The sequence below is a fragment of the Anolis sagrei genome, chromosome 11, assembly GCF_037176765.1.
Source record: "Anolis sagrei isolate rAnoSag1 chromosome 11, rAnoSag1.mat, whole genome shotgun sequence".
Classification (NCBI taxonomy): Eukaryota; Metazoa; Chordata; class Lepidosauria; order Squamata; family Dactyloidae; genus Anolis; species Anolis sagrei.
In genome coordinates this window covers 16,795,189-16,818,773 of record NC_090031.1, presented here as the reverse complement: position 1 = coordinate 16,818,773, position 23,585 = coordinate 16,795,189, and the positions used below count along the sequence as shown (strand labels likewise).

Sequence of the window (23,585 nt, the reverse complement as noted above, 5' to 3'; positions counted from 1 at the left end):
AACAATAATTTGTACTGCTTATAGAAGTACAGGGTGAGGCCGCATAACTTCCTTTTTTCAAAACTTAATAAAACCCATTGTATGAATCAGAATTTTTTTTTTATAATGTAGGCGCATACCTAAAGTTTTGTTTTACATCGTTTTGAAGATCAAATTAGGTCGGTGCCGTCCCCCATTCTCCATACACTGAGTAAACCAATTTCTGGCGTTTGTCACAACTCTTGCCAGCATAGCAGGCGTTATGTTGGCAATTTCTTCCTGGATGTTGGTCTTCCAATCTTGTAGGGTCCTTAGACGGTTCACATAAGCACAAGATTTCAAAAAACCCATAGAAAAATATCACAAGGGGCCCAATCTGGAGAGTGGGCCGGCCACTCCAAATCCGCTTGAAAAGTAGGCCTCAACGGCAAAAGCACGCTCCTCACTGTTCCAACGCATGATGGCGACTGAACTGTGTCAGGACAAAACTTTATACTCCCGCCTCTCGAACAAGACCACTAACGCTCCGCTATGTCTTCAACCGACTGAATGGCGCGCATTTTAAAAAAGGAAGTTATGCTGCCTCACCATGTATTTTAACGAGAACTGTAGAAGTTCTTGAGGTCTGCAGATACTACGAGACCAATACCATAAGAACAACTACAACACATGTAACAAGGGGCCCAGAGTTCAATAAATCTGGTAAAGACTGATGTCCAATAATAATCCACACAAGGACATTCTTAATGGCATAATCTCTGGGATATGCCCTTTTCAAATCCCTAAGAGAATGTGTGTTGACTCTATGCCAATAAGATCAGGAGACTCAAGTTCAAGAAAGCAGTATAATGTTTTAATATTGATTTCCAAACAAAGCATCAAGGGATTGTCTCTGAACAGTCACCTTCCGAGTTCAAAGAATACAACAGATGTCACAGTTTAAACCCAAATTTTGCCAACTAGGAAGATGAGAAACCCTAATTTCAAGATACTGAAAAGGACATGGATGTGAGCTAAGTCTGAATTATGAGGATTGTCAAACAACACTTTTTTAAAGGAAAAAAGCCAGAAGAGGCTCAACCTCTTCAAGGATGTTGCTTTCTGTTTAGCCCAACATTGGGAAACCAGCTCCAGGGACTGTTGAACTACAACTCCTTCATTACTGGCTATACTTGTTAGGGCTAATGGGAGTTGTAGTTAAACAACTGGATAGCCACACATTCTATGCTCCTGGTCTAAGTTCACCAGATACAGAACTGATGGGATATTATATTCCCCTCCACTATACATTATACCATTAGTTGAACTTTCAGAGACAAGGGGAGCCAATTCAACACAACCACCTGCAATTCTCCAGAGAATTCCATGTTGACCATGGTTGGTTGGGACAACACCCTATTTGTACCAATGCTTAGTTGCTAGCAAGGTCAACTTCTCCGATCTATAAAAATTAACGAAATGTAGAGCGTTAAACAATTGTTCCATCTCTGTTTCTCTGAAGACCTGCACTTACAGTAGTTTTCACCATTTTGGTCAGCAGACATCATTGTTCTTGGTTTCCTTCTAGTCATTAAGGTCAAGGCCAAATTCAGGGTACAGCTCTTTTGTGGTGACCCCTCTGATCACTGCTGGAAGAGGTGGAAAAAACACAATCAAAAACTAAGAAGTTTGTGTCTACCATCTGCTTCCTCCTACAGCTGACACCTATGTATTTCTGGTTACATGCACAAAAGAATTAGCTTGGGCAGTCAATGGCTGTTTACCATCATGTCATTCCAAATCATCCTCTCTTGCCACACAAATTCAGCAGTATGAGGGATGAGTCAACCAATCAATGTATACCTAATAGTCAGATACTAGCATATATACCAGGCATTGCCCAGGTTCGTTGGAACTGCTGCCTGCCTACTTTCTCCCTTCTCCAGCTCTGAGAAAGCTTACCTCACAATGTCTCCACGGCAATACTCTGGTGGGCAGACTCTCTGTGGTTCCTCCCTCCCCCTCCCCTCATACACATATCACCCAGTGACATCAGGGGGGCACTTCACCTAGCAACAGCCAATCCAGTGACATCAGAGAGCCACTTCACCTAACAACAGCCAAACAAGCATGTATATATTGACTTTTATATATTGAGAAGATTATGGAGATGCTGACTAACACCATCTGGATATTCCTCATCCTTGAATTGCGTTCAGTCATGGAGTTGGGGCAAAAATTGTGTGGCCCTGCAATATCATTGAACTACAATTTCCAGAATCTTTAGCCTGCATGGTTAACAGTGAAATCCCACAACATCTGAAGGTTCACACAGTTCCAACTATTGAACTAGAACAGTAAGAACTTCTGACAGTGGAGTAGCTTTAGCCTAAGCTAAACCACTTGAAGTTACTGTATATACTCGAGTATAAGCCTAGTTTTTCAGCCTTTTTGGGGTTGAAAAAGTCTCCCTTGGCTTATACTCGAGTCAAGGTATTTATTATTTTACTTTGTTATTATTATTACATGTATTATTTTTCTCTATTATTTTACTCTTTATTATTATTATTACATGTATTATTTTTATTATTATTATTACATTTATTATTTTTATTACATTATTATTTTACTCTATTATTATTGGAAGGAAATGTAAGCACATTTACATTGAACAAGGTTAGAATAATGGTTTAATCAGAGTTCAGCAGTCTTATCTTAAATTACAGTTTTATGTAAATATTCAGAAACATTTAACTTACTGATGCCTCAATGAATGTAATTTTATTGGTATCTATTTTTATTTGAAATTTACCAGTAGCTGCCGCATTTCCCATCCTTGGCTTATACTTGAGTCAAAATGTTTTCCAAGTTTTTTGTGGCAAAATTAGGTGTCTCGGCTTATATTTGGGTCGGCTTATACTTGAGTATATACGGTATCTTCTGAAACTGAAATATTTAAAAAGAACTCTACAAACAGGCTCCACATTTGGTTCTTACCTAGTCTGCCTAAAAGCATTTGTCCGGTATCTTTTATCTCATTGTATTCATGGAGCAGAGCGATGTGGTTTTCTAATTCCTCTAAACTGTATCCTCTGCGAAGAGTAACATTTGGAAAAAGGCACATTTAGTTCAGATTGGAAGTAATTTTTATAATGAAAATCTCAAAATAAAGTAGTTTTACTAACAAAACACATACATTCTGCTTTCACCCATCTTTGGTATTATTTATTTATGACATTTATATGCCGCCCTTTTTACCCCGAAGGGGATCAAAGTGGCTTATAAGATATATGTATATACATACAATATATTATTATTATTATTATTATTATTATTATTATCTTTATTTGTACCCCGCTAGCATCTCCCGAAGGACTCGATGCGGCTTACACAGGCCAAGGCCTCAATATATTATATATTATATTATTAGCATAGTACAATATCAGTATTAAATTTTGTACTATACAATTATATTGTATTATTATTAGTAATATTATATAAAAACAAATATATAATTATAATATATTATTAGTATTATATTGCATTACATTAATATAATAATAATAATAATAATAATAAACTTTATTTGTACCCTGCTACCATCTCCCCAAGGGACTCGGTGCGGCTTACATGAGGCCAAGCTCAGAATACATCAATAAACAAAACATCAATAAACACATCATCAATAAAACAATCAATAAAATACAAATCATATAAATCACATGAACAGAAAATCAACAATCAGCAGTGACATATTAACATTTTAAAACTGGCTGGGCCAAATGTAATAGATTAAAATTGAAAATATGCTGACGTGAACAAGGTAAGATATAACTGGGATAGGATTTTCAGAAAGAAATGAGGGAACGCAGTCAATCCTAAATCAGTATTAAAGTGCATTATGAGGGCATATTATAACATTATAATATTTCATGCTATAATCATTTCGGTTATTATAGTGGGGGAAAAACAATGACACAAATCCAACCATATTGAATGGGAAGTTTCAATTTTGGTCACTGGAACAATTTTAAATAAGAACATTAGAAGGCAGCAACCAGTCAGGTTTTGAAGCTGCAAGGCCATTCAGTGCTAATCAAGGTAGCCAATTGCAACATTCACATTTGCCTCAAGCAGACAAAGAGTTCTTTTTCCCACCCTGGACATCATTCCACAGGTATATAAACCTCACTTGCCTAATTTCCAAGATCTGAGGATGCTCGCAATAGATGTGGGCGAAACATCAGGAGAGAATGCTTCTGTAACATGGCCAGACAGCCCGGAAAACTCACAGCAACCCAACATGTCAGTGTGCTAGAACTATGAACAATACTTACTCAGCTAATAGAGGGGCTATTTCTTTGTCTAAAGAAATACTTTTGTTCTTCAGCTCTTCAATTTCCCGCTGCAGAGTCTCCTTATCCGCAGGCTGACAGACCCTAAGAGATGGAACCTACTGAGCAAAGACAAGGTTAAGATTTTGCCAAATCTTAGTATAAAAAACTCCAAGAGCATTGTCTACATGGCCTGGAATTGCATATCCAAAGTTAGAACAGAACCAGTGTCCTAAACTGTCCAATTTGATCACTCTTCTATTCCCCTTCTTCCCAAACCTTGTTTGAAATCTAATTTGAATAGATTTCCTTCCAAACAGATACTTACGGGGGACTTGAAACTTGTATTACAGTTTCTCTGGGCTCCAAGGGGCGTCCTGAGTTTAAAAAAAAATCACAGATCAATTGATATAAAAGAGACATTATTTAAGAGGCAAAGGTTCATTAATGCACATTGGGGATGAAAGATTGCTTTAGGGTAGAATAAATGCTATTTGACCCCACTTTAACTGCTATAGAATTGTGAGAGTGGTAGTTTGGGGAGGCCCCAACAACACCCTTTGGCAGAGAAGACTGTAAAATTACAACTTCCATGATTCCATAGCCTTGAGCAATAGCAGTTCAAGTGGGGTCAAGATTAGTGTAGATGCAGCTCAAGATTAGTGAAAAAAGTAAATCACAATTCAATGTGCGAGTACCTCCTTTGGAAGGGACGTGGCGAGGGCCCTCCCTTCTCTCTTGGGCTTTGCTCCCATTCTTTTTGAAAAGAAGGTATTTCTTCTGGTTTCTCCATCCCATCTTGTGGCAAATGAGCAGAGGCGCAGACCCTCCCAACTTCCTCTTCCATTTGCATCTTGGGATTTGTAGTCTAAGGAAGTAGAGAGGAGAGGAAATATAAGATATTTGCACTGCATTGGCTGCTAGGCTTGCAGTCTCTTTAGGCTGGGTTCATTTCAAATTTTCATAATACTACTAGCGGTCCCCTGCCACGCATTGCTGTGGCCCAGTCTGGTGATCTGGAAAATAAAGTAATGAGAAAGTGTTGGTTTCTAATATATGTAATGTCTTTCTGCTTGTGGGCAAACAGTATTTCTTGCTGTTTCTTTGCCAGTGTTGATGTGGAGAGTGTCTGGTTTGCCTACTCTGGAACATGCAACATATCATTGTCCTTCTTTAGGGGTCCCTTTCAAATCTTTGATACTGCATCTGCCACATACATATATGTGTGTGTGGGCATGGCTGGATGGACTTTTGTCAGGAGGGCTTTGATTATGTTTTCTTGCCCTGGTGAAGGGAGTTGGACTGGATGGCCTTAAGGCAGTTCTCAACCTGGGAAGTCTAGACCACAGGGGGGACGGGACCAGGAGGTTGTCAGAAGGGTCACTAAAGACTACGAGAAAACACAGAATTTTCTGTTGGTCATGGGTGTTCTGTGTGGGATGTTTGGCCCAATTCTATTGTTGGTGAGGTTCAGAATGCTCTTTGATTGTAGGTGAACTATACATCGTAGTAACTACAACTCCCAAATGTCAAGGTCTATTTTTTATTTTCTGTGTTCACATTTGGGCATTCTGTCTCTCCCCAGCAAAATGTCTTAGGCGAGTATTCTTGCCAAGTTTGGTCCAGATCCATTATTGTTTGAGTCCACAGTGCTCTCTGGATGTAGATGAACTACAACTCCCAAACTCAAGGTCAATGCCCACCAAACCCTCTCAGTATTTTGTGTTGGTCACGGGAGTTCCGTGTGCCAAGTTTGGTTAAATTCGATCGTTGGTGGAGTTCAGAATGCTCTTTGATTGTAGGTGAACTATAAATCTCAGCAACTACAATTCCCAAATGACAAAAGCATAATTTTTTGAGTGATGGTCACTCCTTGTGTAGTGAGACGTTTTGTTGCCAATTTTGGTGTGATTTCGTTCATTGGTTCTTTTGTTTTTAAGGTACTCATTATGCACAGAGCATTTTTAGATAGACAAGATAGATAGATAGAGAGATAGAGTGATCCATAGTGCTTTGGGACAAGCACTCCCATTACTCTCTCCCAATTTGGGGGATTCTGGGAGCTGTAATCTCAAAGCTCTGAATTGCCTTTAAACAGCCAAATCCTGAATTAAACAAGGTGAAAATTGGCTTCTACACTGTAATAATAATAATAATAATAATAATAATAAGGAGAAGGAGAAGGAGACGACTTTGTTTACACCCAGCCACCATCTCCCCAAGGGGAGTCAGAGCGGCTTACATGAAACCAAGCCCGACAACACATCAATAAAACAAAAAACAATAAGCAGAAACAATACAATTAATATAACTCATATATAAACAGTAACACACAAGGGTTTTAAAAAAAACCTATGGCCGGGCCAAATGTAATAGTTTAAAATTTTAAAAAAATAAACGCTGGGCATGAACAGAGATAGGATGTATCTGATAGGAGGGTTTTAAAAGAAATGAAGGTAGAGCAACCCAATGAGTAGTTACAAGTGCTTCGGAGGACATTTTGCTGGGGATTATTTCCTTTTTCACTGAAGAATGAATGCAAGTTTAACAACACTTGAAATACCATGGCTCAGTACTATGGAATCCTGGGAGTTTTAGTTTGGTATGGCACCAGCATTTTTAGGCAGAGAAGGCTCAAGACCTTGTAAAGCTACAACTCCCAGGATTCCATAGCATTGAAACATAAAGTAATGTCAAACTGCATTCATTCTACATCTTGAGTCAAATAAAAAAGGTAAGGTCTTAAAATCCCTAAATGCATAAATATAATAAATCTGATTTGTAACACTTTTAAGTTTTGAGCTGAGCAGTATTTCTTCATAAATGTGTGATACAGCCTCCAGGCAAGTATGAGTGGAGCTGGTATTTCAGGTAGAGTAAGCAGCCCTTCCCTCTGAGTCATTATTTAATAAGCTTTTCACATGGCTTGAATACTTTGGGAATGATATGATGAGAGGGAAGACAAGCACAGCTTTTCTCTGAGCCGATTTCACAGGGCTGTGGCTGCCCATCCTGCAAATCTGCAACCAAGGATCTTTTCAAAGCAGGCCTAAGACATTTTGTTGGAGAGAGACAGAGGCCTGGAAGCGAATGAGCTGGATGTTGAATCTTGCAATGGAATTAATATCCTCCACTGCAGACAAGACAATGATCAATGCAATTTCTCACTAACTGCGATCGGTCAAGATAATCACAAGAAGCTCTTGAGCCTTCTCTGCCAAAGAGTGCTGGGCCTGCCCGAACTACAATTCCCAGGATTCCATAGCACTGAGACATAGCAGTAAAAGTAGTGTCAAACTGCATTAATTCTACAGTGTAGAAACACACCAAGAAAGTACAGGTCGGAATAGGGTGTGTGCGTATGTATGGTTTTATGAATATACGTGTTCGTCAGGCCAAAATGATGGTGGGCCCAAGCGGAAAAGATGTGACAGACTGTCACTGCTATTCTCTGGCATCAATCATGCTGAAAGTAGGAGCATACAGTATGTCCTTCACAATTTCACATATGAAAACTGGTCGAACAACAGCAAAGTGTAGTCAAAATGAGAAACATGATTGAAAAGGAAGAATATATAAGCTAGGAGGGTTTGCAGCAGTTTCCTTTTGCCCAAGCCTACTGGGAAGGACAAGAGTTTTTTTTCAGACAGCTCTTTAATTAATTAATTTCATTTCTACCCCGCCTTTCTTGATCCTAAAGGGAAATCAAGGCAGCTTTCAAATCTGGCAAAAATTCAATGCTGCACAGGTAAACAATAAAACACATCTCATCAAAATATAAACAAATTAAACATATAAGCAATTAAAACACATATCAATCAATCAAACAAACAGATTAAAAACCTTATAAGAAGAAAGTTTTCAAGACTGAACCAGGAAGTGTTATGTTTTATGTAGTCTAATTGTTTTGTTGGTTTGAAGTATGTATCTTTTAATAAGTCATATATTTAATTCTATTTTAATATTTGTATGTTCCGAGTTTTATTTATTTATTTCATGCACTTTTACCCCTCCCTTCTCCCCCAAAGGGGAACTCAGGGCGGCCTCACAGAAGCACCATACGATGCTGTCAATTCGAAGTAGAATTAAAGCATTAAAAACCATTAAAACACATTATACAATTCATTAGACAGTAGATTATACATGCCGGTAAAATCAAATCCAAGTCTAAGCAGATTCAATGTCGTAAATATCCTAAGTCTTTTTTCCAATTGCCGCTATTTGATTAATGAAATGCCTAGTCCCAGGGCTAAGTCTTCACTTGTCTTCTAAAGGACAATTTACATATTTGTATGATTTGTTTAGTGTTAGCCGCTTTGATACTCCTTTGGGAGAGAGAAAGCAGGATATAAATAATAACAATCATCTTGCTGGGTTTTAATATATTTATTTATTATTTATTATTTATTTGATGCACTTATTAACCGCCATTCTCAGCCCTTACGGGCGACTCATGGCGGTGTACAGTACACATAAAAAGACAGTTACAAAGGCCAGTATCAACAACATATAACTATACGACAAATACAAACTACATAAAAATCCGCTTCGTCTCTTAGTAGAATCATAGCCAGTCTCATCTTCCTTGTACCATTCCAGTTCTCATTACCGTAATGTTGTTGCTTAGCACTTAATTAAATGCCCTCTCGAACAGCCAGGTCTTAAGGCTTTTTCGAAAGGACATGAGGGAGGGCGCCTGTCTGATGTGTGCCGGGAGAGTGTTCCACAGCCGGGGGGCCACCACCGAGAAGGCCCTCTCCCTCGTCCCCGCCAGCCGTGCCTGTGATGCAGGCGGGATCGAGAGAAGGGCCTCCCCAGACGATCTCAAGGTCCTCGTGGGCTCGTAGGCCAAGATGCGGTCAGAAAGGTATTTTGGGCCGGAGCCGTTTAGGGCTTTGTAGGCCAAGACCAGCACCTTGAATTGGGTCCGGTAGCAAATCGGCAGCCAGTGGAGCTGGGACAACAAGGGCGTTGTGTGCTCCCTGCTACCCGCTCCAGTTAGTAACATAATTATAGATATTGTATAATTTGTTTAGTGCTAGCCGCTTTGATTCCCCTTTGGGAAAGAGAAAGCAGGATATAAATAATAATCATCTTGCCGAGTCAATTGAGTGTCACCCATTCTTGTACTTTTAACTCAGTTTGCAGCAACTGGAAAAAGATTACAAATAAGGAAAATTGGGAGAAGAATGAGACTGAGACATTTAAAAAAATAATTTATTTATTTATCATATTTATACCCCGCATTTCTTACCCCGAAGAGGACTCAGGGCAGCCTTACAGACTGGAAACAATTTGATGCCATATAAAAAAAGTCTTCAGGCTAAACATGCCCAGCTCCTTAAGCCGCTCCTCATAGGGCTTGTTCTCCAGCCCCTTGATCATTTTAGTCGCCCTCCTCTGGACACATTCCAGCTTGTCAATATCTCTCTTCAATTGTGGTGCCCAGAATTGGACACAATATTCCAGGTGTGGTCTAACCAAGGCGGAATAGAGCATGGGGAGAATGACTTCCCTAGATCTAGACACTATGCTCGACAAAACTTCCTTGGAAACGTTATGTTGACACTCTCAATTACCAATAAATACCTCAGATTTTACTTCTCTGTACAGTGTTTGGCTGTTTTATTTTCCCCCTGACTGAATGGAATGCAGGAACGCACTTCATTCGTGAGGGAACTCTGGACGAGGAGGCTTCGAAATGGCGCGAAGGCAGACTGCGCCTGCGCACTCCCTTCCGCCTGGGAAAGAGCCTGTCAGAGGCCGCGCCTGCGCAGTGCGGCTCCCCACTAGGCCCGGGCGGAGCCTAGATTGGCTCTTGGGGGCGGGGCCTGTCAGGGCTACGCCTGCGCAATGCCGCTACCCAATCAGTACGGCTCTCCACTAAGCCCGGGCGGAGCCTAGATTAGCTCTCTCCGCCTTGGGGGCGGGGCCTGCCAGAGTTGCGCCTGCGCAGTGCCGCTCCCCAATTAGGCTCTCCCCGTCATGGGAGCGGGGCCTGTCAAGGCTGCGCCTGCGCAATGCCGCTTCCAAGTTAGGCCCGGGCGGAGCCTCGATTAGCTCTCCCCGTCGTGGGGGCGGGGCCTGCCAGGGCTGCGCCTGCGCAGTGCCGCTCCCCAATTAGGCTCTCCCCCTCTTGGGAGCGGGGCCTGTCAGGGCCGCGCCTGCGCAATGCCGCGTCCAAGCTAGGCCCGGGCGGAGCCTCGATTAGCTCTCCCCGTCTTGTCAGCTGGCGGCGCTGTCCCCGCCCTCCCCTCCTTCCTCCGGGCTGACGTGGCCGGGGACATGGCGGACGGGAGCAGGCAGAGCAAGCTGGCGGCGGCCAAGAAGAAGGTAACGCGGCAAGGGAAGGCAGGGGAGGCCGAGAGGAGTTTGCCTCAGGCTCGAAACAGCAACTACGACGACGCCAGGCGGCCTAGGCCTCTAGGCCCAGGCACGCCCCTAGTTGCCCCCTTCTCAGCCAGGCAGAGGCCTAGCCCCCTCCGAGGCGCCTCTCCGGCCTAGGCACGCCCCTCGGAGGCCGGAAGACCCCAGCCCGCCCCGTAGTGGGATTGCTCCGAAGAGAGAGGCCGCGCCTCCCTTCTCAAGGCCCACATTGTGAGAGCCGTTCAGCAGTGGAACTCTCTGCCCAGGAGTGTGGTGGAGGCTCCTTCTTTGGAGGCTTTTAAACAGAGGCTGGATGGCCATCTGTCAGGGGTGATTTGAATGCAATATTCCTGCTTCTTGGCAGAATGGGGTTGGACTGGATGGCTCAGGCTGGAGCAACCCACTCAGGGTGTTTTTGGGTTGCTGTGAGTTTTCCCGGCTGTCTGGCCATGTCCCAGAAGCATTCTCTCCTGACGTTTTGCCCAAATCTATGACGGGCATCCCCAGACATTGTGAGGTCTCTTGGAAACTTGGCAAGTGGGATTTATAGATCTGTATCTATATCCACAAAGACAAATGCAAGAATCATAGAGTTGGAAGAGACCTCATGGGCCATCCAGTCCAACCCCATTCTGCCAAGAAGCAGGAATATTGCATTCAAAGCACCCCTGACAGACGGCTATCCAGCCTCTGTTTAAAAGCCTCCAAAGAAGGAGCCTCCACCACACTCTAGGGCAGAGAGTTCCACTGCTGAACAGCTCTCACAGTCAGGAAGTTCTTCCTCATGTTCAGATGGAATCTCCTTTCTTGTAGTTTGAAGCCATTGTTCCGTGTCTTAGTCTCCAGGGAAGCAGAAAAGCAAGCTTGCTCCCTCCTCCCTGTGTCTTCCTCTCACATATTGATACACGGCTATCATGTCTCCTCTCAGCCATCTCTTCTTCAGGCGAAACATGCTCAGCTCTTTAAACCGCTCTTCATAGGGCTTGTTCTCCAGACCTAAAGCAAATTAAAACAATTAAAGCAATATTAAACAACAAAACAATAAACAATACACCAAAACACAATAAAACTGGACCAGGCCAGAGTAATGGGTACAGAATTAAAAGTGCTGATGTGACAGGTGGTATATAAGGATTATAGGGTAAGTGGAGTGTGCAGTGCGCGGCAATCATAGTTCTAATAAAGTGCTTCTGGGACTTGGTATTGGAGATTTCCTATTCTGGGAAGGCACATCGGAACAGCCAGGTCTTCAAGTTGTTTCTAAAGACTGCCAATGTAGGGGCCTGTCTAAGATCTTTGGGGGGGGGGTGTGTGTTCCAGAGTCGGGGGGCCACCACAGAAAAGGCCCTGTCTTGTGTCCCCACCAAATGCGCTTGTGATGCAGGCGGGATCACAAGCAGGGCCTCTCCAGATGAACGAAATGAACGTGTGGGTTCGTAAACGGAGATGCAGTTATTCTATTCTGACATGCACTTATATGCATCTGTCTGTATTTAAATGCTGAAACAAAGTGACAGAGCTCAGAGAAACGTGAAATAGTTTCTTAGTTTGAGAGGTGTTTCTTGGGAGGAAGCAGATCCTTGGGCATCTCTACATACTCCACTTAGTCAGAAAAAATGAAATGCAATGATACAGACCGGTGGACAATGCCAGGCTCGATATCAGTATGAAAAAGATTTTGGAGTTTTCGTGGGCAACAAGTTAACATGAGCCAACTATGTCGTTCGACAGCTAAAAAAAGAATGGGATTTTGGCCTGCATCAGTAATTATAATAATAAATTTTATTTGTATCCTGCCACCATCTCCCCAAAGGGGACTCAGAGCGGCTAACAAGAGGCCAAGCCCAAAATTATAGTACAGCAAGATAAAATAGAAAGAAGCAAAATTAAAATCAAAATAAAAAATCATGAAATAACAAAATAAAATAAACAATCACAAAATAACATGATAGAGAAATAGAATGCAGTGGGCGGGTCAAATGCACTAGGATAAAATTGATAAAACCCTGGATGAGATAAGTGATGGGAGAATGTCTTTCTGAGGGAAGAGCTCAAAAAGAATGAACTATGGGGTTAGACCAGGGGTCCTCAAACTTTTTAAACAGAGGGCCAGGTCACAGTCCCTCAAACTTTTGGAGAACCAGATTATAATTTGAAAAAAATGAATGAATTCCTATGTGCACTGAACATATCTTATTTGTAGTGCAAAAAAAACCCTTTAAAACAATGCAAAAATTAAAATGAAAACAATTTTTACAAATATAAACTTATTAGTATTTCAATGAGAAGTGTGGACCTGCTTTTGGCTTATGAGATAGGATTGTTGTTGTTGTTGTTGTTGTTGTATGTTTTCAAGGAATTTCAGACTTGAGGGCCAGGTACATGACCTTGGAGGGCCGTATTCGGCCCCCGGGCCTTAGTTTGAGGACCCCTGGGTTAGACCTTCATTAAGGGCAGGGGAAAGTGCATCATGAAGATGGAACTGTAGTTGGAACAGACAAAATATGGAATATATGTTCACTTGCCAAAGGCATATCAGAAGAGCCAAGTTTTTAGGTCTTTCTTAAAAGCTGCCAGGGTAGGGGCTTGCCTAATCTTACTAGGTAGCGAGTTTCAAAACTGAGGGGCCACAGCAGAGAAGGGTCTCTCTCTCGTCTCCACCAGTTGTACTTGACATAAAAGTGGCAGTGAAAGGAGAGCCTCCCCAGAGGAGGTTTATGGAAGGAGCTGTGGTCATGAAGGTAGACGAGTCCCAAACCGTTCAGGGCTTTGTAGGTGATAACCTGCACCTTGAATTAGGACTGGAAGATGAATGACAACCAGTGGAGTTCAAACAGGGAGGTAGACCGCTCCCTGTAATTTGCCCCAGTTAGCAGTCTGGCTGCTGAATGTTGGACCAATTGACGTTTCTGGGCCGTCTTCGAGGGCGCCCCATATAGAGTGCAATGCAATAGTCCAATCTAGAGGTAACTAAGGCGTGGACCACTGTGGTCAGATCAGACTTCACGAGGTATAGTCGCAGCTGGTGCAAGCTGCGGACCTGTGTCTTCAGGGGGAGTGCAACCCTGTCAAGCATAGGTTGCCACCCTATACCCCGGTCAGACGTGCGACTGACCTGGAGGACCTCTGTCTTGTCTGAATTAATCTTCAGCTTCTTCTCATCCAATAGGAGTATCCAAAATTTAGAGACATATATCTCAATTGTCAGAAGGGGCTCTTCTCTCCATAGAGGTTTAATCAGAATGCATTTTAAAGACAATCCACTCGTTTTAAAAATTTGGAAACTTGGAAGGGATCCCAAAGTACTCCAGTCCAACTTACCTGCCATGCAGTAATCCCAAGCATTGCTGTTTATAAATCCCTGTTTAAACATCTCCAAAGTGGGAGGACCCACTTCTCTTCAAGGCAATGTTTCCCACAATCAAACAGATCTTGTCACCAGGAAGTTCTTCCTAATTTTTAGGTGGGATCTCTTCCAATCCATTGGTCAACATTTCTGAAACAGCTGAGAAACAAGCCTGTTCTGCATTGAAATAAATATTTGAGATGCTTCCACCAGTTATGCAGAACTTTCCCATATACTGTGTGTGCTCTAAACTCTTATTCAGATACACTCCTGGATTACCTTAAAACAGGCATGGGGAACCTTCGGCCCTCCAGGTGTGGTGGACTTCAACTCCCACAATTCCTTGAGGCTCGGCATTCGCCCCAAAGGCTTACCTTGGCCCAAGGAATTGTGGGAGTTGAAGTCCACCACACCTGGAGGGCCGAAGGTTCCTGACCCCTGCCTTAAAAGAAAGATACTACAGTTTAGTATATGTTTGTTTGTGGGTCTTTCACTCCTTATCTTAGACTCCAGGAGCCCCCAGTGGCACAATGGGTTAAACTCTTGTGCTGGCAGGACTGAAGACTGACAGGTTGGAGGTTCGAATCTGGGGAGAGTGTGGATGAGCTCCCTCTATCAGCCCCAGCTCCCCATGCAGAGACATGAGAGAAGCCTCCCACAAGGATGATAAAAACATCAAATCATCCGGGCGTCCTCTGGGCAACGTCCTTGCAGACAGCGAATCCTCTCACACCAGAAGCGACTTGCGGTTTCTCAAGTCACTTGTGACACGGAAAAAAAAAATTAGGCTCCATCAACATGTTAGTTTAATACAGCTTTATAAGTACATTCCTTGAAAGCATAATAGAAGTTCCTCTTGTAGATTCAGTTGGGAGAAGAACATGCGACACATCCTTCGAATGCTTGGATATTCCAACAATTTCAGGAAGTGGTTTTTCAGAAACTCTTTTTTAAAGCAGTCATGTTGTAACTGCAAGATATATTAAAATACAAGGCTGTAACACTTGATTGGACAGAGACATAATTAAGCTCATTTTTTAAGAGAAGAAGAGACATAAAAGTATGTTAAGATTGGCACTCCATGCAGTCATGCCAGTGGCCACATGACCTTGGAGGTGTCTACGGACAGCACCGGCTCTTCGGCTTAGAAATGGAGATGAGCACCAGAGTCCCAGAGCCGGACACAACTGGACTTAATGCCAGGGGAAACCTTTACCTTTTTTTTAGTAGACAGCACACCTAGGCCTAAATCTATTTTCTAGTTCCACCTAGAGTAGATTCATTGAATGAACATGATAAATGCTGGCATATCATTCAGCAACTGCTTAGATGATAACGTTCTCCTTTAAACTTGCTATTAGAATTACTCCACATACCCACCCCTGTATACTCACCCTCTATTCTGTAAAGAGTGTGTGGACTGTAGCTGTTGTCCTTCACTTGTCATTTAGTTTTAGTTCATATCTGTATTAAAGTATATATCAATGTCTGACATGTGCTATTTTTCTGCCCATTGGATAGCAGTGCTGATGCTTCTAAGATTGCTATGTGCTTGCATACTAATTGTGTCAGTGCTTCCTCAAAAGTTACACGATGGTACAATGCCCTCTTGGGTTCATTTGCAAGAGGACATTTTTATTTATTTTATTTATTTCATAATTTACTGTATATACTCAAGTATAAGCCGACCCCAATATAAGCTGAGGTATCTAATTTTACCCCAAAAAACTGGGAAAATGTATTGACTCAAGTATAAGCTGAGGATGAGAAATGCAGCAGGTACTGGCCAATTTCAAAATGAAAATAGATACCAATATCAGGTATCAGTAGGTCCAATGTTTTTGAATATTTATATAAAACTGTAATGCATATCTTAATATTTGAAAATTTAATAAAGATTTATTTAAAAAAAATAAAACTGTAATTTAAGATATCTGCCCAACTCTGACAAAACCATTATTTCCATCTTCTTCAATGTAAATGTGCTTATGTATCCTTGCAATAATAATAAATAGAATAAGATAATAAATGTAATAATTTATTAACAAAAATATTACATTATTATTATTACTATTGATTAAAATAATGGGAATATAGTAATAAGATAAATGTAAATAATAAATGTAACAACAATAATAAAGTAAAATAATAAATGTAATAATACTAATAGAGTAAAATTATAAATGCATTACTACTACTAATAATAATAATAATAATAACAACAGAGTAAAATAATAAATAACCTTGATTCGAGTATAAGCCGAGCGGGACTTTTCAGCCTAAAAAAGAGCTGAAAAACTAGGCTTATACTTGAGTATATACAGTATTTTTTATTTTATTGTTATTTTGTTTATTAAGTTAAAGTAGGTTGTTTTATATTGTTTAATGTGCTTGTCTTGATATAAATTGTCTGTATGGTTTTCTTTTTGACAGTTGAGTAATTGGATGTTTATGTTGTCCCTTTGGGAAGATAGAGCAGTATATAAATAAAATTTATTATTGCAACTCTATGACCCCAGCCAACGTTTATACATTTGTCATTGAAATGGCAAAAATTTGGATAGAGAAATGTTCTGGCTCATGCCTGGCTATTAGTACATCACGCAGGAGTAACTTCTTTGTCTTTGATTTGTGCCATCCATGGTGCTCAATTGACCATGACATTTGCCTCGGGCAGCCAGAAGGCAAAGGCTCGCCATGCCTCATAGCCTTCAGTGTTGCCTTCCTTCTACTCGAAGCTAGTAGGGAACCTTTTCGACCTCCCATTTCAAGATGCCAGAATCTTTATCTTATGTTGGGTCAAGATAAGACAGGTGGATGGTTGCTGTAACTCTTTGTTTGGCTTTTGAAAGCTCACTGCTTTATGGAGGCTCACTACTTCCTTCTTCAAAAGTCTACACCAAAAATGATCTCACATATTTTTCAGGGAGGAGAAAGAGGACTGCTGTTAAATGGAAGAGATTGAAAGGCAGGGATGGAAAATGCATGCTGTTCTCTAGATCAGTGTTTCTCAACCTTCCTAATGCCATGACCCCTTAATACAGATCCTCAAGTTGTGGTGACCCCCAACTAGAACATTATTTTCGTTGTTGCTTCATAACTCCAATTTTGCTACTGTTGTGAATTGTAATGTAAATATCTGATAAGCAGGATGTATTTCCATTCACTGGACCACATTTGGCACAAATACATCCAAATTTGAATACTAGTGTGGTTGGGCGGGGGATTGATTTTGTCAATTGGGAGTTGTAGTTGCTGGGATTTATAGTTCACCTACAATCAAAGAGCATTCTGAACTCCACCAACAATCAAATTTAATAAAACTTGGCACACGGAACTCCCATGACTAATACAAAATACTGGAAGGGTTTGGTGGGTATTGGCCTTGAGTTTGGGAGTTGTAGTTCACCTGCATCCAGAGATCACTGTGGACTCAAACAATAATGGATCTGGGCCAAACTTGGCACGAATACTCAATATGCCCAAATGTGAACACTAGTGGTGTTTGGGGGAAATAGAACTTGACATTTGGGAGTTGTAGTTGCTGGGATTTACAGTTTACCGATCAACTACACTTATAGTTATAGTTGCTGGGATTTATAGGAGTCCCGGTAGCGCAGTGGGTTAAAACCCTGTGCCGGCAGGACTGAAGACCGTCAGGTCGCTGATTCAAATCCGGGGCGAGGCGGATGAGCTCCCTCTATCAGCTCCAGCTCCTCATGTGGGGACATGAGAGAAGCCTCCCACAAGGATGATAAAAACATCAAATCATCTGGGCATTCCCTGGGAAATGCCCTTGCAGACGGCCAATTCTCTCACACCAGAAGCGACTTGCGGTTTCTCAAGTTGCTCCTGACACGACAAAAAAAAAAGTTCACCTACAGTCAAAGAGTATTCTGAACCTCACCAACGATAGAATGGGCCCAAACTTTCCACACAGAACCCCCATGACCAACATAAAATATTGTGTTTTCTGATAGTCTTTGGCTAACACCCCCTCATGACCCCCCCAGGGGTCCCGATCCCCAGGTTGAGAACCACTGCTCTAGATATTGTTAAATGGAAAGTCTCATAAGTGCTTAATTTGTTGGACTTTAGGGTTGTTGTTTTCCCTTCCTGTTCTCAGCTGAAGGAATATCAACAAAAGAATAGCCCTGGGTTAACACCAGGAGCCAAGAAGAAACGTAAAGGTAAAGAAGGGAGTAGACCAGAGACGCCAACGAATGATGGCAGAGAGTCTCCTGAAAACGTGAGTGGCTTGTTTACTATATTACATGCTCCAAAATATTTATCTTTTTGCTTAAAGGTACTTTTGATATTGTATGAAATTAACAGAGTTGCGTGTTTCTCTTTCTAATATTGGCAGGCCGATACAATCAGGTAGTTAGTTCAGCAGATTTGATTCTCCAGGTTTAGTCAGGGAACATTTAATATGGATGTTTTGGAATTCCCCTTTGAGGTGCACTCTGATCCTAAAGAGATGAGGCATAAATGAGTTTTCTAGATTTCAATAGGGTTTGCTTCCACCTTGGGTCTTTCTAGGTTCTCAGCCTTGTTGATTCTTTCTTGATCCTTTGCCGTCAGGAACACGCTGATCAATGTGTTCATTCTGTCCCTTTTCTCAGCTGTTTCTCTTTCCCCTTTTTCTTTCACTTCCTTTAGATTCAGAACATTCTGAAGGTGCTGGTGTCAGACCTTAACCGCTCCAATGGGGTAGCCATACCTCCATTGGACAAGAGAAAGGTGAGGCAGCATTCAGAATCTGTCCCGCTGGCTTGCTCTCTGTACTGCATGCTTCTGATCTGGTTTTCAACATGTAGGGTCTTTCTCTGGGAGTGGGTGGAATACACATCTCTTTGGGATATTTTCTGTCAGCTGTGTGAATGTTGTTGTTGCCACCATTAACACGGAGCTATTTTGGACTTGCTCCCCCCTCCCACCATAGCACTTGTGAGCACTTCCCTTCACTTGGTTCAAATTACAATTGGGAAGAGGGGCCTTGCTTTGAGCAGCTGCTTTGCAAATATGTCAGGCATGTCTGGAGGGATTGGCTGGGAAAGCTGCCCCAATGTTGTCTTTTTTTGCATTGATCGTGGTGAGTGAACATATAAATGGCATTGTTCACCAAAGCTCACAGACAGGTCTTGGCTTCTCTGCTTAGGATCTTCTTTTCTCTCTTGTTACTGTTTTATTTTGATGAGTTTCACTCAGAAGAGCATGTTCTTGCTCATTCTCTGATCAAACTGTTGGCCTGGTTGTAGATGAGTTGCACTGCCTGTCCATGCCAACTTCTATTTTGACAGGTGATGAAACGTGCACATGGGCTCAAATCTGAGGAATATATAAATATCCCAAGGCAGGAAGTGGCTTTTTGATTTATTGTCGAAGGCTTTCATGGCTGGAATCACTAGGTTCTTGTGGGTTTTTTCGGGCTATAGGGCCATGTTCTAGAGGCATTTCTACTGACGTTTCGCCTGCATCTATGGCAAGCATCCTCAGAGGTAGTGAGGTCTGTTGGAATTAGGACAATGGGTTTATATATCTGTGGAATGGCTGGGGTGTGGCAAAGAGCTCTTCTCTGCTGGAGCTAGGTGTGAATGTTTCAACTGACCACCTTCATTAGCATTTGAAGGCCTGGCTGAGCCTGGGAAAATCTTTTGTTGAGAGGTGTTAAGATGTGCCTGGTTTTCCCAGGCTCAGCCAGGCCTTCAAATGCTAATGAAGGTGGTCAGTTGAAACATTCACACCTAGCTCCAGCAGATAAGAGCTCTTTGCCACACCCCAGCCATTCCACAGATATATAAACCCATTGTCCTAATTCCAACAGACCTAACTACCTCTGAGGATGCTTGCCATAGATGCAGGCGAAACGTCAGGAGAAATGCCTCTAGAACATGGCCCTATAGCCCGAAACAAACCCACAAGAACCTGGCTTTTTGATTGCTTGTGTTACCAGGGGCTGTTGGCAAACATCTGAATTAGGGAAAATAATCTTCCATTTTTGGTCCATTTCTGTAGCACATGGGCTGCTTGACCAAACATGAAATAAAAACCAGTTGACTTGAGTTAGGACCCTTCCAGACAGGCCCTATATCCCAGGATCTTATCCCAAGTTTTCTGCTTTTATATGAGTCTGCACTGCCAGATAATCTGGGATAAACTGAAAACCTGGGATCAGATCCAGGGATATAAGGCCTGTCTGGAAGGGCCCTTAGTCACTTCTGCTTCTGCAAATTTTGAGAATAAATATGAAATATCATGTATCATGTATCAAAACATGGGAAGAAAATTGTTGTAGGTTTTTTTTCGGGCTATATGGCCATGTTCTAGAGGCATTCTCTCCTGACGTTTCGCCTGCATCTATGCCATTGAAATCCGTAAGCATGTGGACAATTTCAACAGAAAGGAGGAAACCATGAAAATGAACAAAATCTGGCTACCAGTATTAAAAAACTCAAAAATTACAACAGCAAAACAACAGAGAGGAAACAATCAGGGACAGCTAATCACCTCTCAACAAAAGATTCCCCCAGGCACTAACAAGCCACACCAAAAAACTGCCAGGCCATCAAATGCTAATCAAGGTGGTCAGTTGAAACATTCACACCTAGCTCCAACAGACAAGAGTTCTTTGTCCTACCCTTGTCATTCCACAGATTTATAAACCCAATTTTCCTAGTTCCAACAGACCTCACTACCTCGGAGGATGCTTGCCATAGATGCAGGTGCAACCTACAAGAACACAGTGATTCTGGCCATAAAAGCCTTCAACAATACAATATTCCATGTATCATAATTGTTTTTGAATTATGATTTTAAAAGGAAAACAAAATGTTGCACCTGAACTCTGTTGGTAGTACAGCTGGGGTAGACACAGTGAATTAATGGTTGAGTGGGGAGTCAATATTTAAGTAAAATTTGCCTGATTTGGCCTTGTTTTCAGATTTTAAAAATTCAAGTTTCATTTCAATGTGCCTATTCTGACTTATTTGATTTAATTCACCAAATAAACATGGAAAAGAATGGAATCTACGACAAGATATATGAGTTATATAAACTTTGTCAAATGTAAAGATTTCACTTGACATTAAGTCTAGTCATGTCCGACTCTGGGGGTTGGTGCTTGCGTCCATTTCTAATATGAAGAGCCGGTGTTGTCCATAGACATCTCCAAGGTCATGTGGCCATTGGCATGATTGTGAGGAGTGCCATTACCTTCCCGCTGGAATGCTACTTATTTATCTGCTCACTTGCATGTTTTCAAATTGCTAGGTTGGCAGGAGCTGGGCCTAACAGCAGGAGCTCACTCTGCTCCCTGGATTTGAACCTCCAACCTTTTGGTCAGCAAGTTCAGCAGCTCAGTGGTTTAAACCGCTGCACCACCAGGGGCCCATAAATTTGTACTATTGGCATAATGCAGTCTTGTGTTTGTTTGCTTACTGGTTAATGGGACTGAGTGCCCCAGGAGCAAATTTGGTTTCTGAAATGAGAAAAATAGAGTCAATGCTGAGATGCAGAAGGGGAGTGCCAGCCATTCTAGGAACACTTTAATGTGACTACCATTCTCTATGAACTAATCCTGAATGAATGTAATGGCATGCACGAGGGGCACAATAAGCTTGGAGAGAAGGAGAAAAGAACATTCCCATGCTGCAATGTCCTTGCTTTTTCCCACTTCCTCACACCCTTAAAACTTTCGCTGTGAGTTGCATAGCCTCTCTAAATGCAACTATATTTGGTTAGTTAATCTCTAAGTAAAATCCAGGCCTTTAGTTAGTGGGTACCATTTTAATTAGGATAATGCTCCTATTTATATTTGATCTGGATCTAACTGCCACCCTTGGATTTCAGTGTCCTAGAAACCATGGGGAGCATTTTGGGAGGAAGCGTTTGGCAGTCAAACTCAGCCATTCAGTCTTTCCAGCAATGTGTAAACATAAAGAGGCAGTACAAGTGCCAGATATTTCCCCATAACTTTGTAGCAGCTCAGGCTTCAACATAAATTCCTGCAGTTAATTCTTAATGACAAGTGAAATATTATAGGGTCCAGTTGTGTTTTGATAACTGCAGAGAGCATGTGCTGTTGAATTGCTTCTAACTTTGACAAATGCTTCCAGAATTATTTGTGTGTGTTTTTTTTTACGTCTGCACTCCTCTGTGTTCCCCACACCTGCACGGTGCTTGTAATCCTTGTGGTGTGTTTTGTGACAGGCATACTGTGATGGGGAAGTTGCCGTCCATAATGCTGACCAGCTGGCTGCCGATGTCCCCATGTTATCTAACAGCAACAGTTTGCCTAGCTCTGCCTCCCCAGATCCTGGAAGCATGCAGCTGTCACAGGTTTGTGAATGCTTTGATATCCTACAGAGGTTTCCCCCACTGTATTGTGTGAAGCAAAAAAAGGTTCACATAAGGATTAAAAACATCTCATGCAGGCAAGGAGGGGAAATGTACATTTCTCCGTCTTGTGCACTGAGCAGGGGTGGCTCAAGCAATACGCCAGTTAAGCTTTTGCGTAGGGCGCTGCAGTCCCAGGGGCGCGCCAGGTGCAGTGTGCAAGGCAGCCGAAATTCAAGGGTCGCATGCGCACGCTAGCCCTGGAAATACTGCGCCTGTGAGCACTGAGAGTGGTGAGCGCTGCAGGCACACGGAGAGAAGAAGTTTGCTGGTTTTAAGATAGAGGTGTCAATACTGGAGCAGACGCTGACATTCAGGTTTCCAATTTTAAAATACTATCTATATACTGCCATATAAAATAAAAAAAATGCTTTGAGCTGGAATTTGTGACAGTGTAGACACATATAATCCAGTTCAAAGCAGATATCGTGTATTATCTGCCTTGATATTCTGGGTTATATGGCTGTGTGGAAGGCCCTCAGTCCCCATCTATGTTGTTCATTCGTTCAGTCGTCTCTGACTCTTTGTGACCTCATGGACCAGCCCACGCCAGAGCTCCCTGTCGGCCGTCGCCACCCCCAGCTCCTTCAAGGTCAGTCCAGTCACTTCAAGGATGCCACCCATCCATCTTGCCCTTAGTCGGCCCCTCTTCCTTTTACCTTACATTTCCCCATCTATACTGTCATATAAAATCCAAACAATTTGCTTTGAGCTGGAATTTGTGACAGTGTAGACATAATCCAGTTCAAAGCAGATAAATCTGGATTTTATATGGTAGTGTCGCTGAGGTCCCAGGTCTCCCAGGTCCCTTCTACACTGCCACATGAATCAGATAACCCGCATTATCTCATTTGAACCTGATATGCGAGTCTAGACTGCCAGTTCAAAGCAGACCATTGGTATTTGATATGGCAGTGTGGTAGAAGGGCCCTCAATTCACACTGAGCGTTATATGGACTTCAAAGCTAGGCAACAAAATTTACACAAAAGCAAGTCCTTTGTGAGCATCAGTTCTCTGCTGCTTGTGTAAACCCCATCCCAGCTTCAAGCTGGTTTTCCATCTGCACACACAGCAAAACCATTTCGAAACTGCATGAAATGATCAGTGTGGCCATTTTCCTCCCTGGCTCCAGACCAATGCCCTAAAGTGAAAGCCTTCAGAGACACAAATATCTGCTGGTTTA

At 42.1% G+C, this 23,585-nt stretch overlaps 2 protein-coding genes across 8 annotated transcripts in view; one reads left to right on the top strand and one right to left on the bottom strand.

The window, feature by feature from the left end:
• Positions 1–810: 810 nt before the first annotated feature.
• On the bottom strand, positions 811–10,043 carry SWI5 (SWI5 homologous recombination repair protein). Of its 2 annotated transcripts, none has more exons than XM_060757177.2 (6): positions 9,882–10,043; positions 4,991–5,160; positions 4,621–4,669; positions 4,296–4,411; positions 2,956–3,050; positions 811–1,604 (listed from the first exon to the last, which is right to left on the bottom strand). In XM_060757177.2, exons 2-6 carry the CDS (start codon positions 5,143–5,145, stop codon positions 1,543–1,545), a joined length of 477 nt encoding a protein of 158 aa, XP_060613160.2. In that variant the 5' UTR covers positions 5,146–5,160; positions 9,882–10,043; the 3' UTR covers positions 811–1,542. The 2 variants fall into 2 exon arrangements, with proteins under 2 accessions (XP_060613160.2, XP_060613159.2); XM_060757176.2 differs by having other exon boundaries at positions 811–1,607; positions 9,882–10,041.
• Positions 10,044–10,442: 399 nt separating this feature from the next.
• GOLGA2 (golgin A2) overlaps positions 10,443–23,585 on the top strand; it is a 54,880-nt gene continuing 41,737 nt past the window's right edge. For 3 of the 6 annotated variants that reach the window (XM_060757169.2, XM_067471959.1, XM_060757168.2), the window contains exons 1-4: positions 10,444–10,625; positions 18,131–18,253; positions 18,667–18,747; positions 22,216–22,344. In XM_060757169.2, coding sequence (XP_060613152.2) covers positions 10,578–10,625; positions 18,131–18,253; positions 18,667–18,747; positions 22,216–22,344 — 381 coding nt within the window. In that variant the 5' untranslated portion in view covers positions 10,444–10,577. Of the gene's footprint in view, positions 10,626–18,130; positions 18,254–18,666; positions 18,748–22,215; positions 22,345–23,585 lie in introns of all 6 variants that reach the window. The other 3 variants (XM_067471957.1, XM_067471958.1, XM_067471960.1) reach the window with 3 other exon arrangements.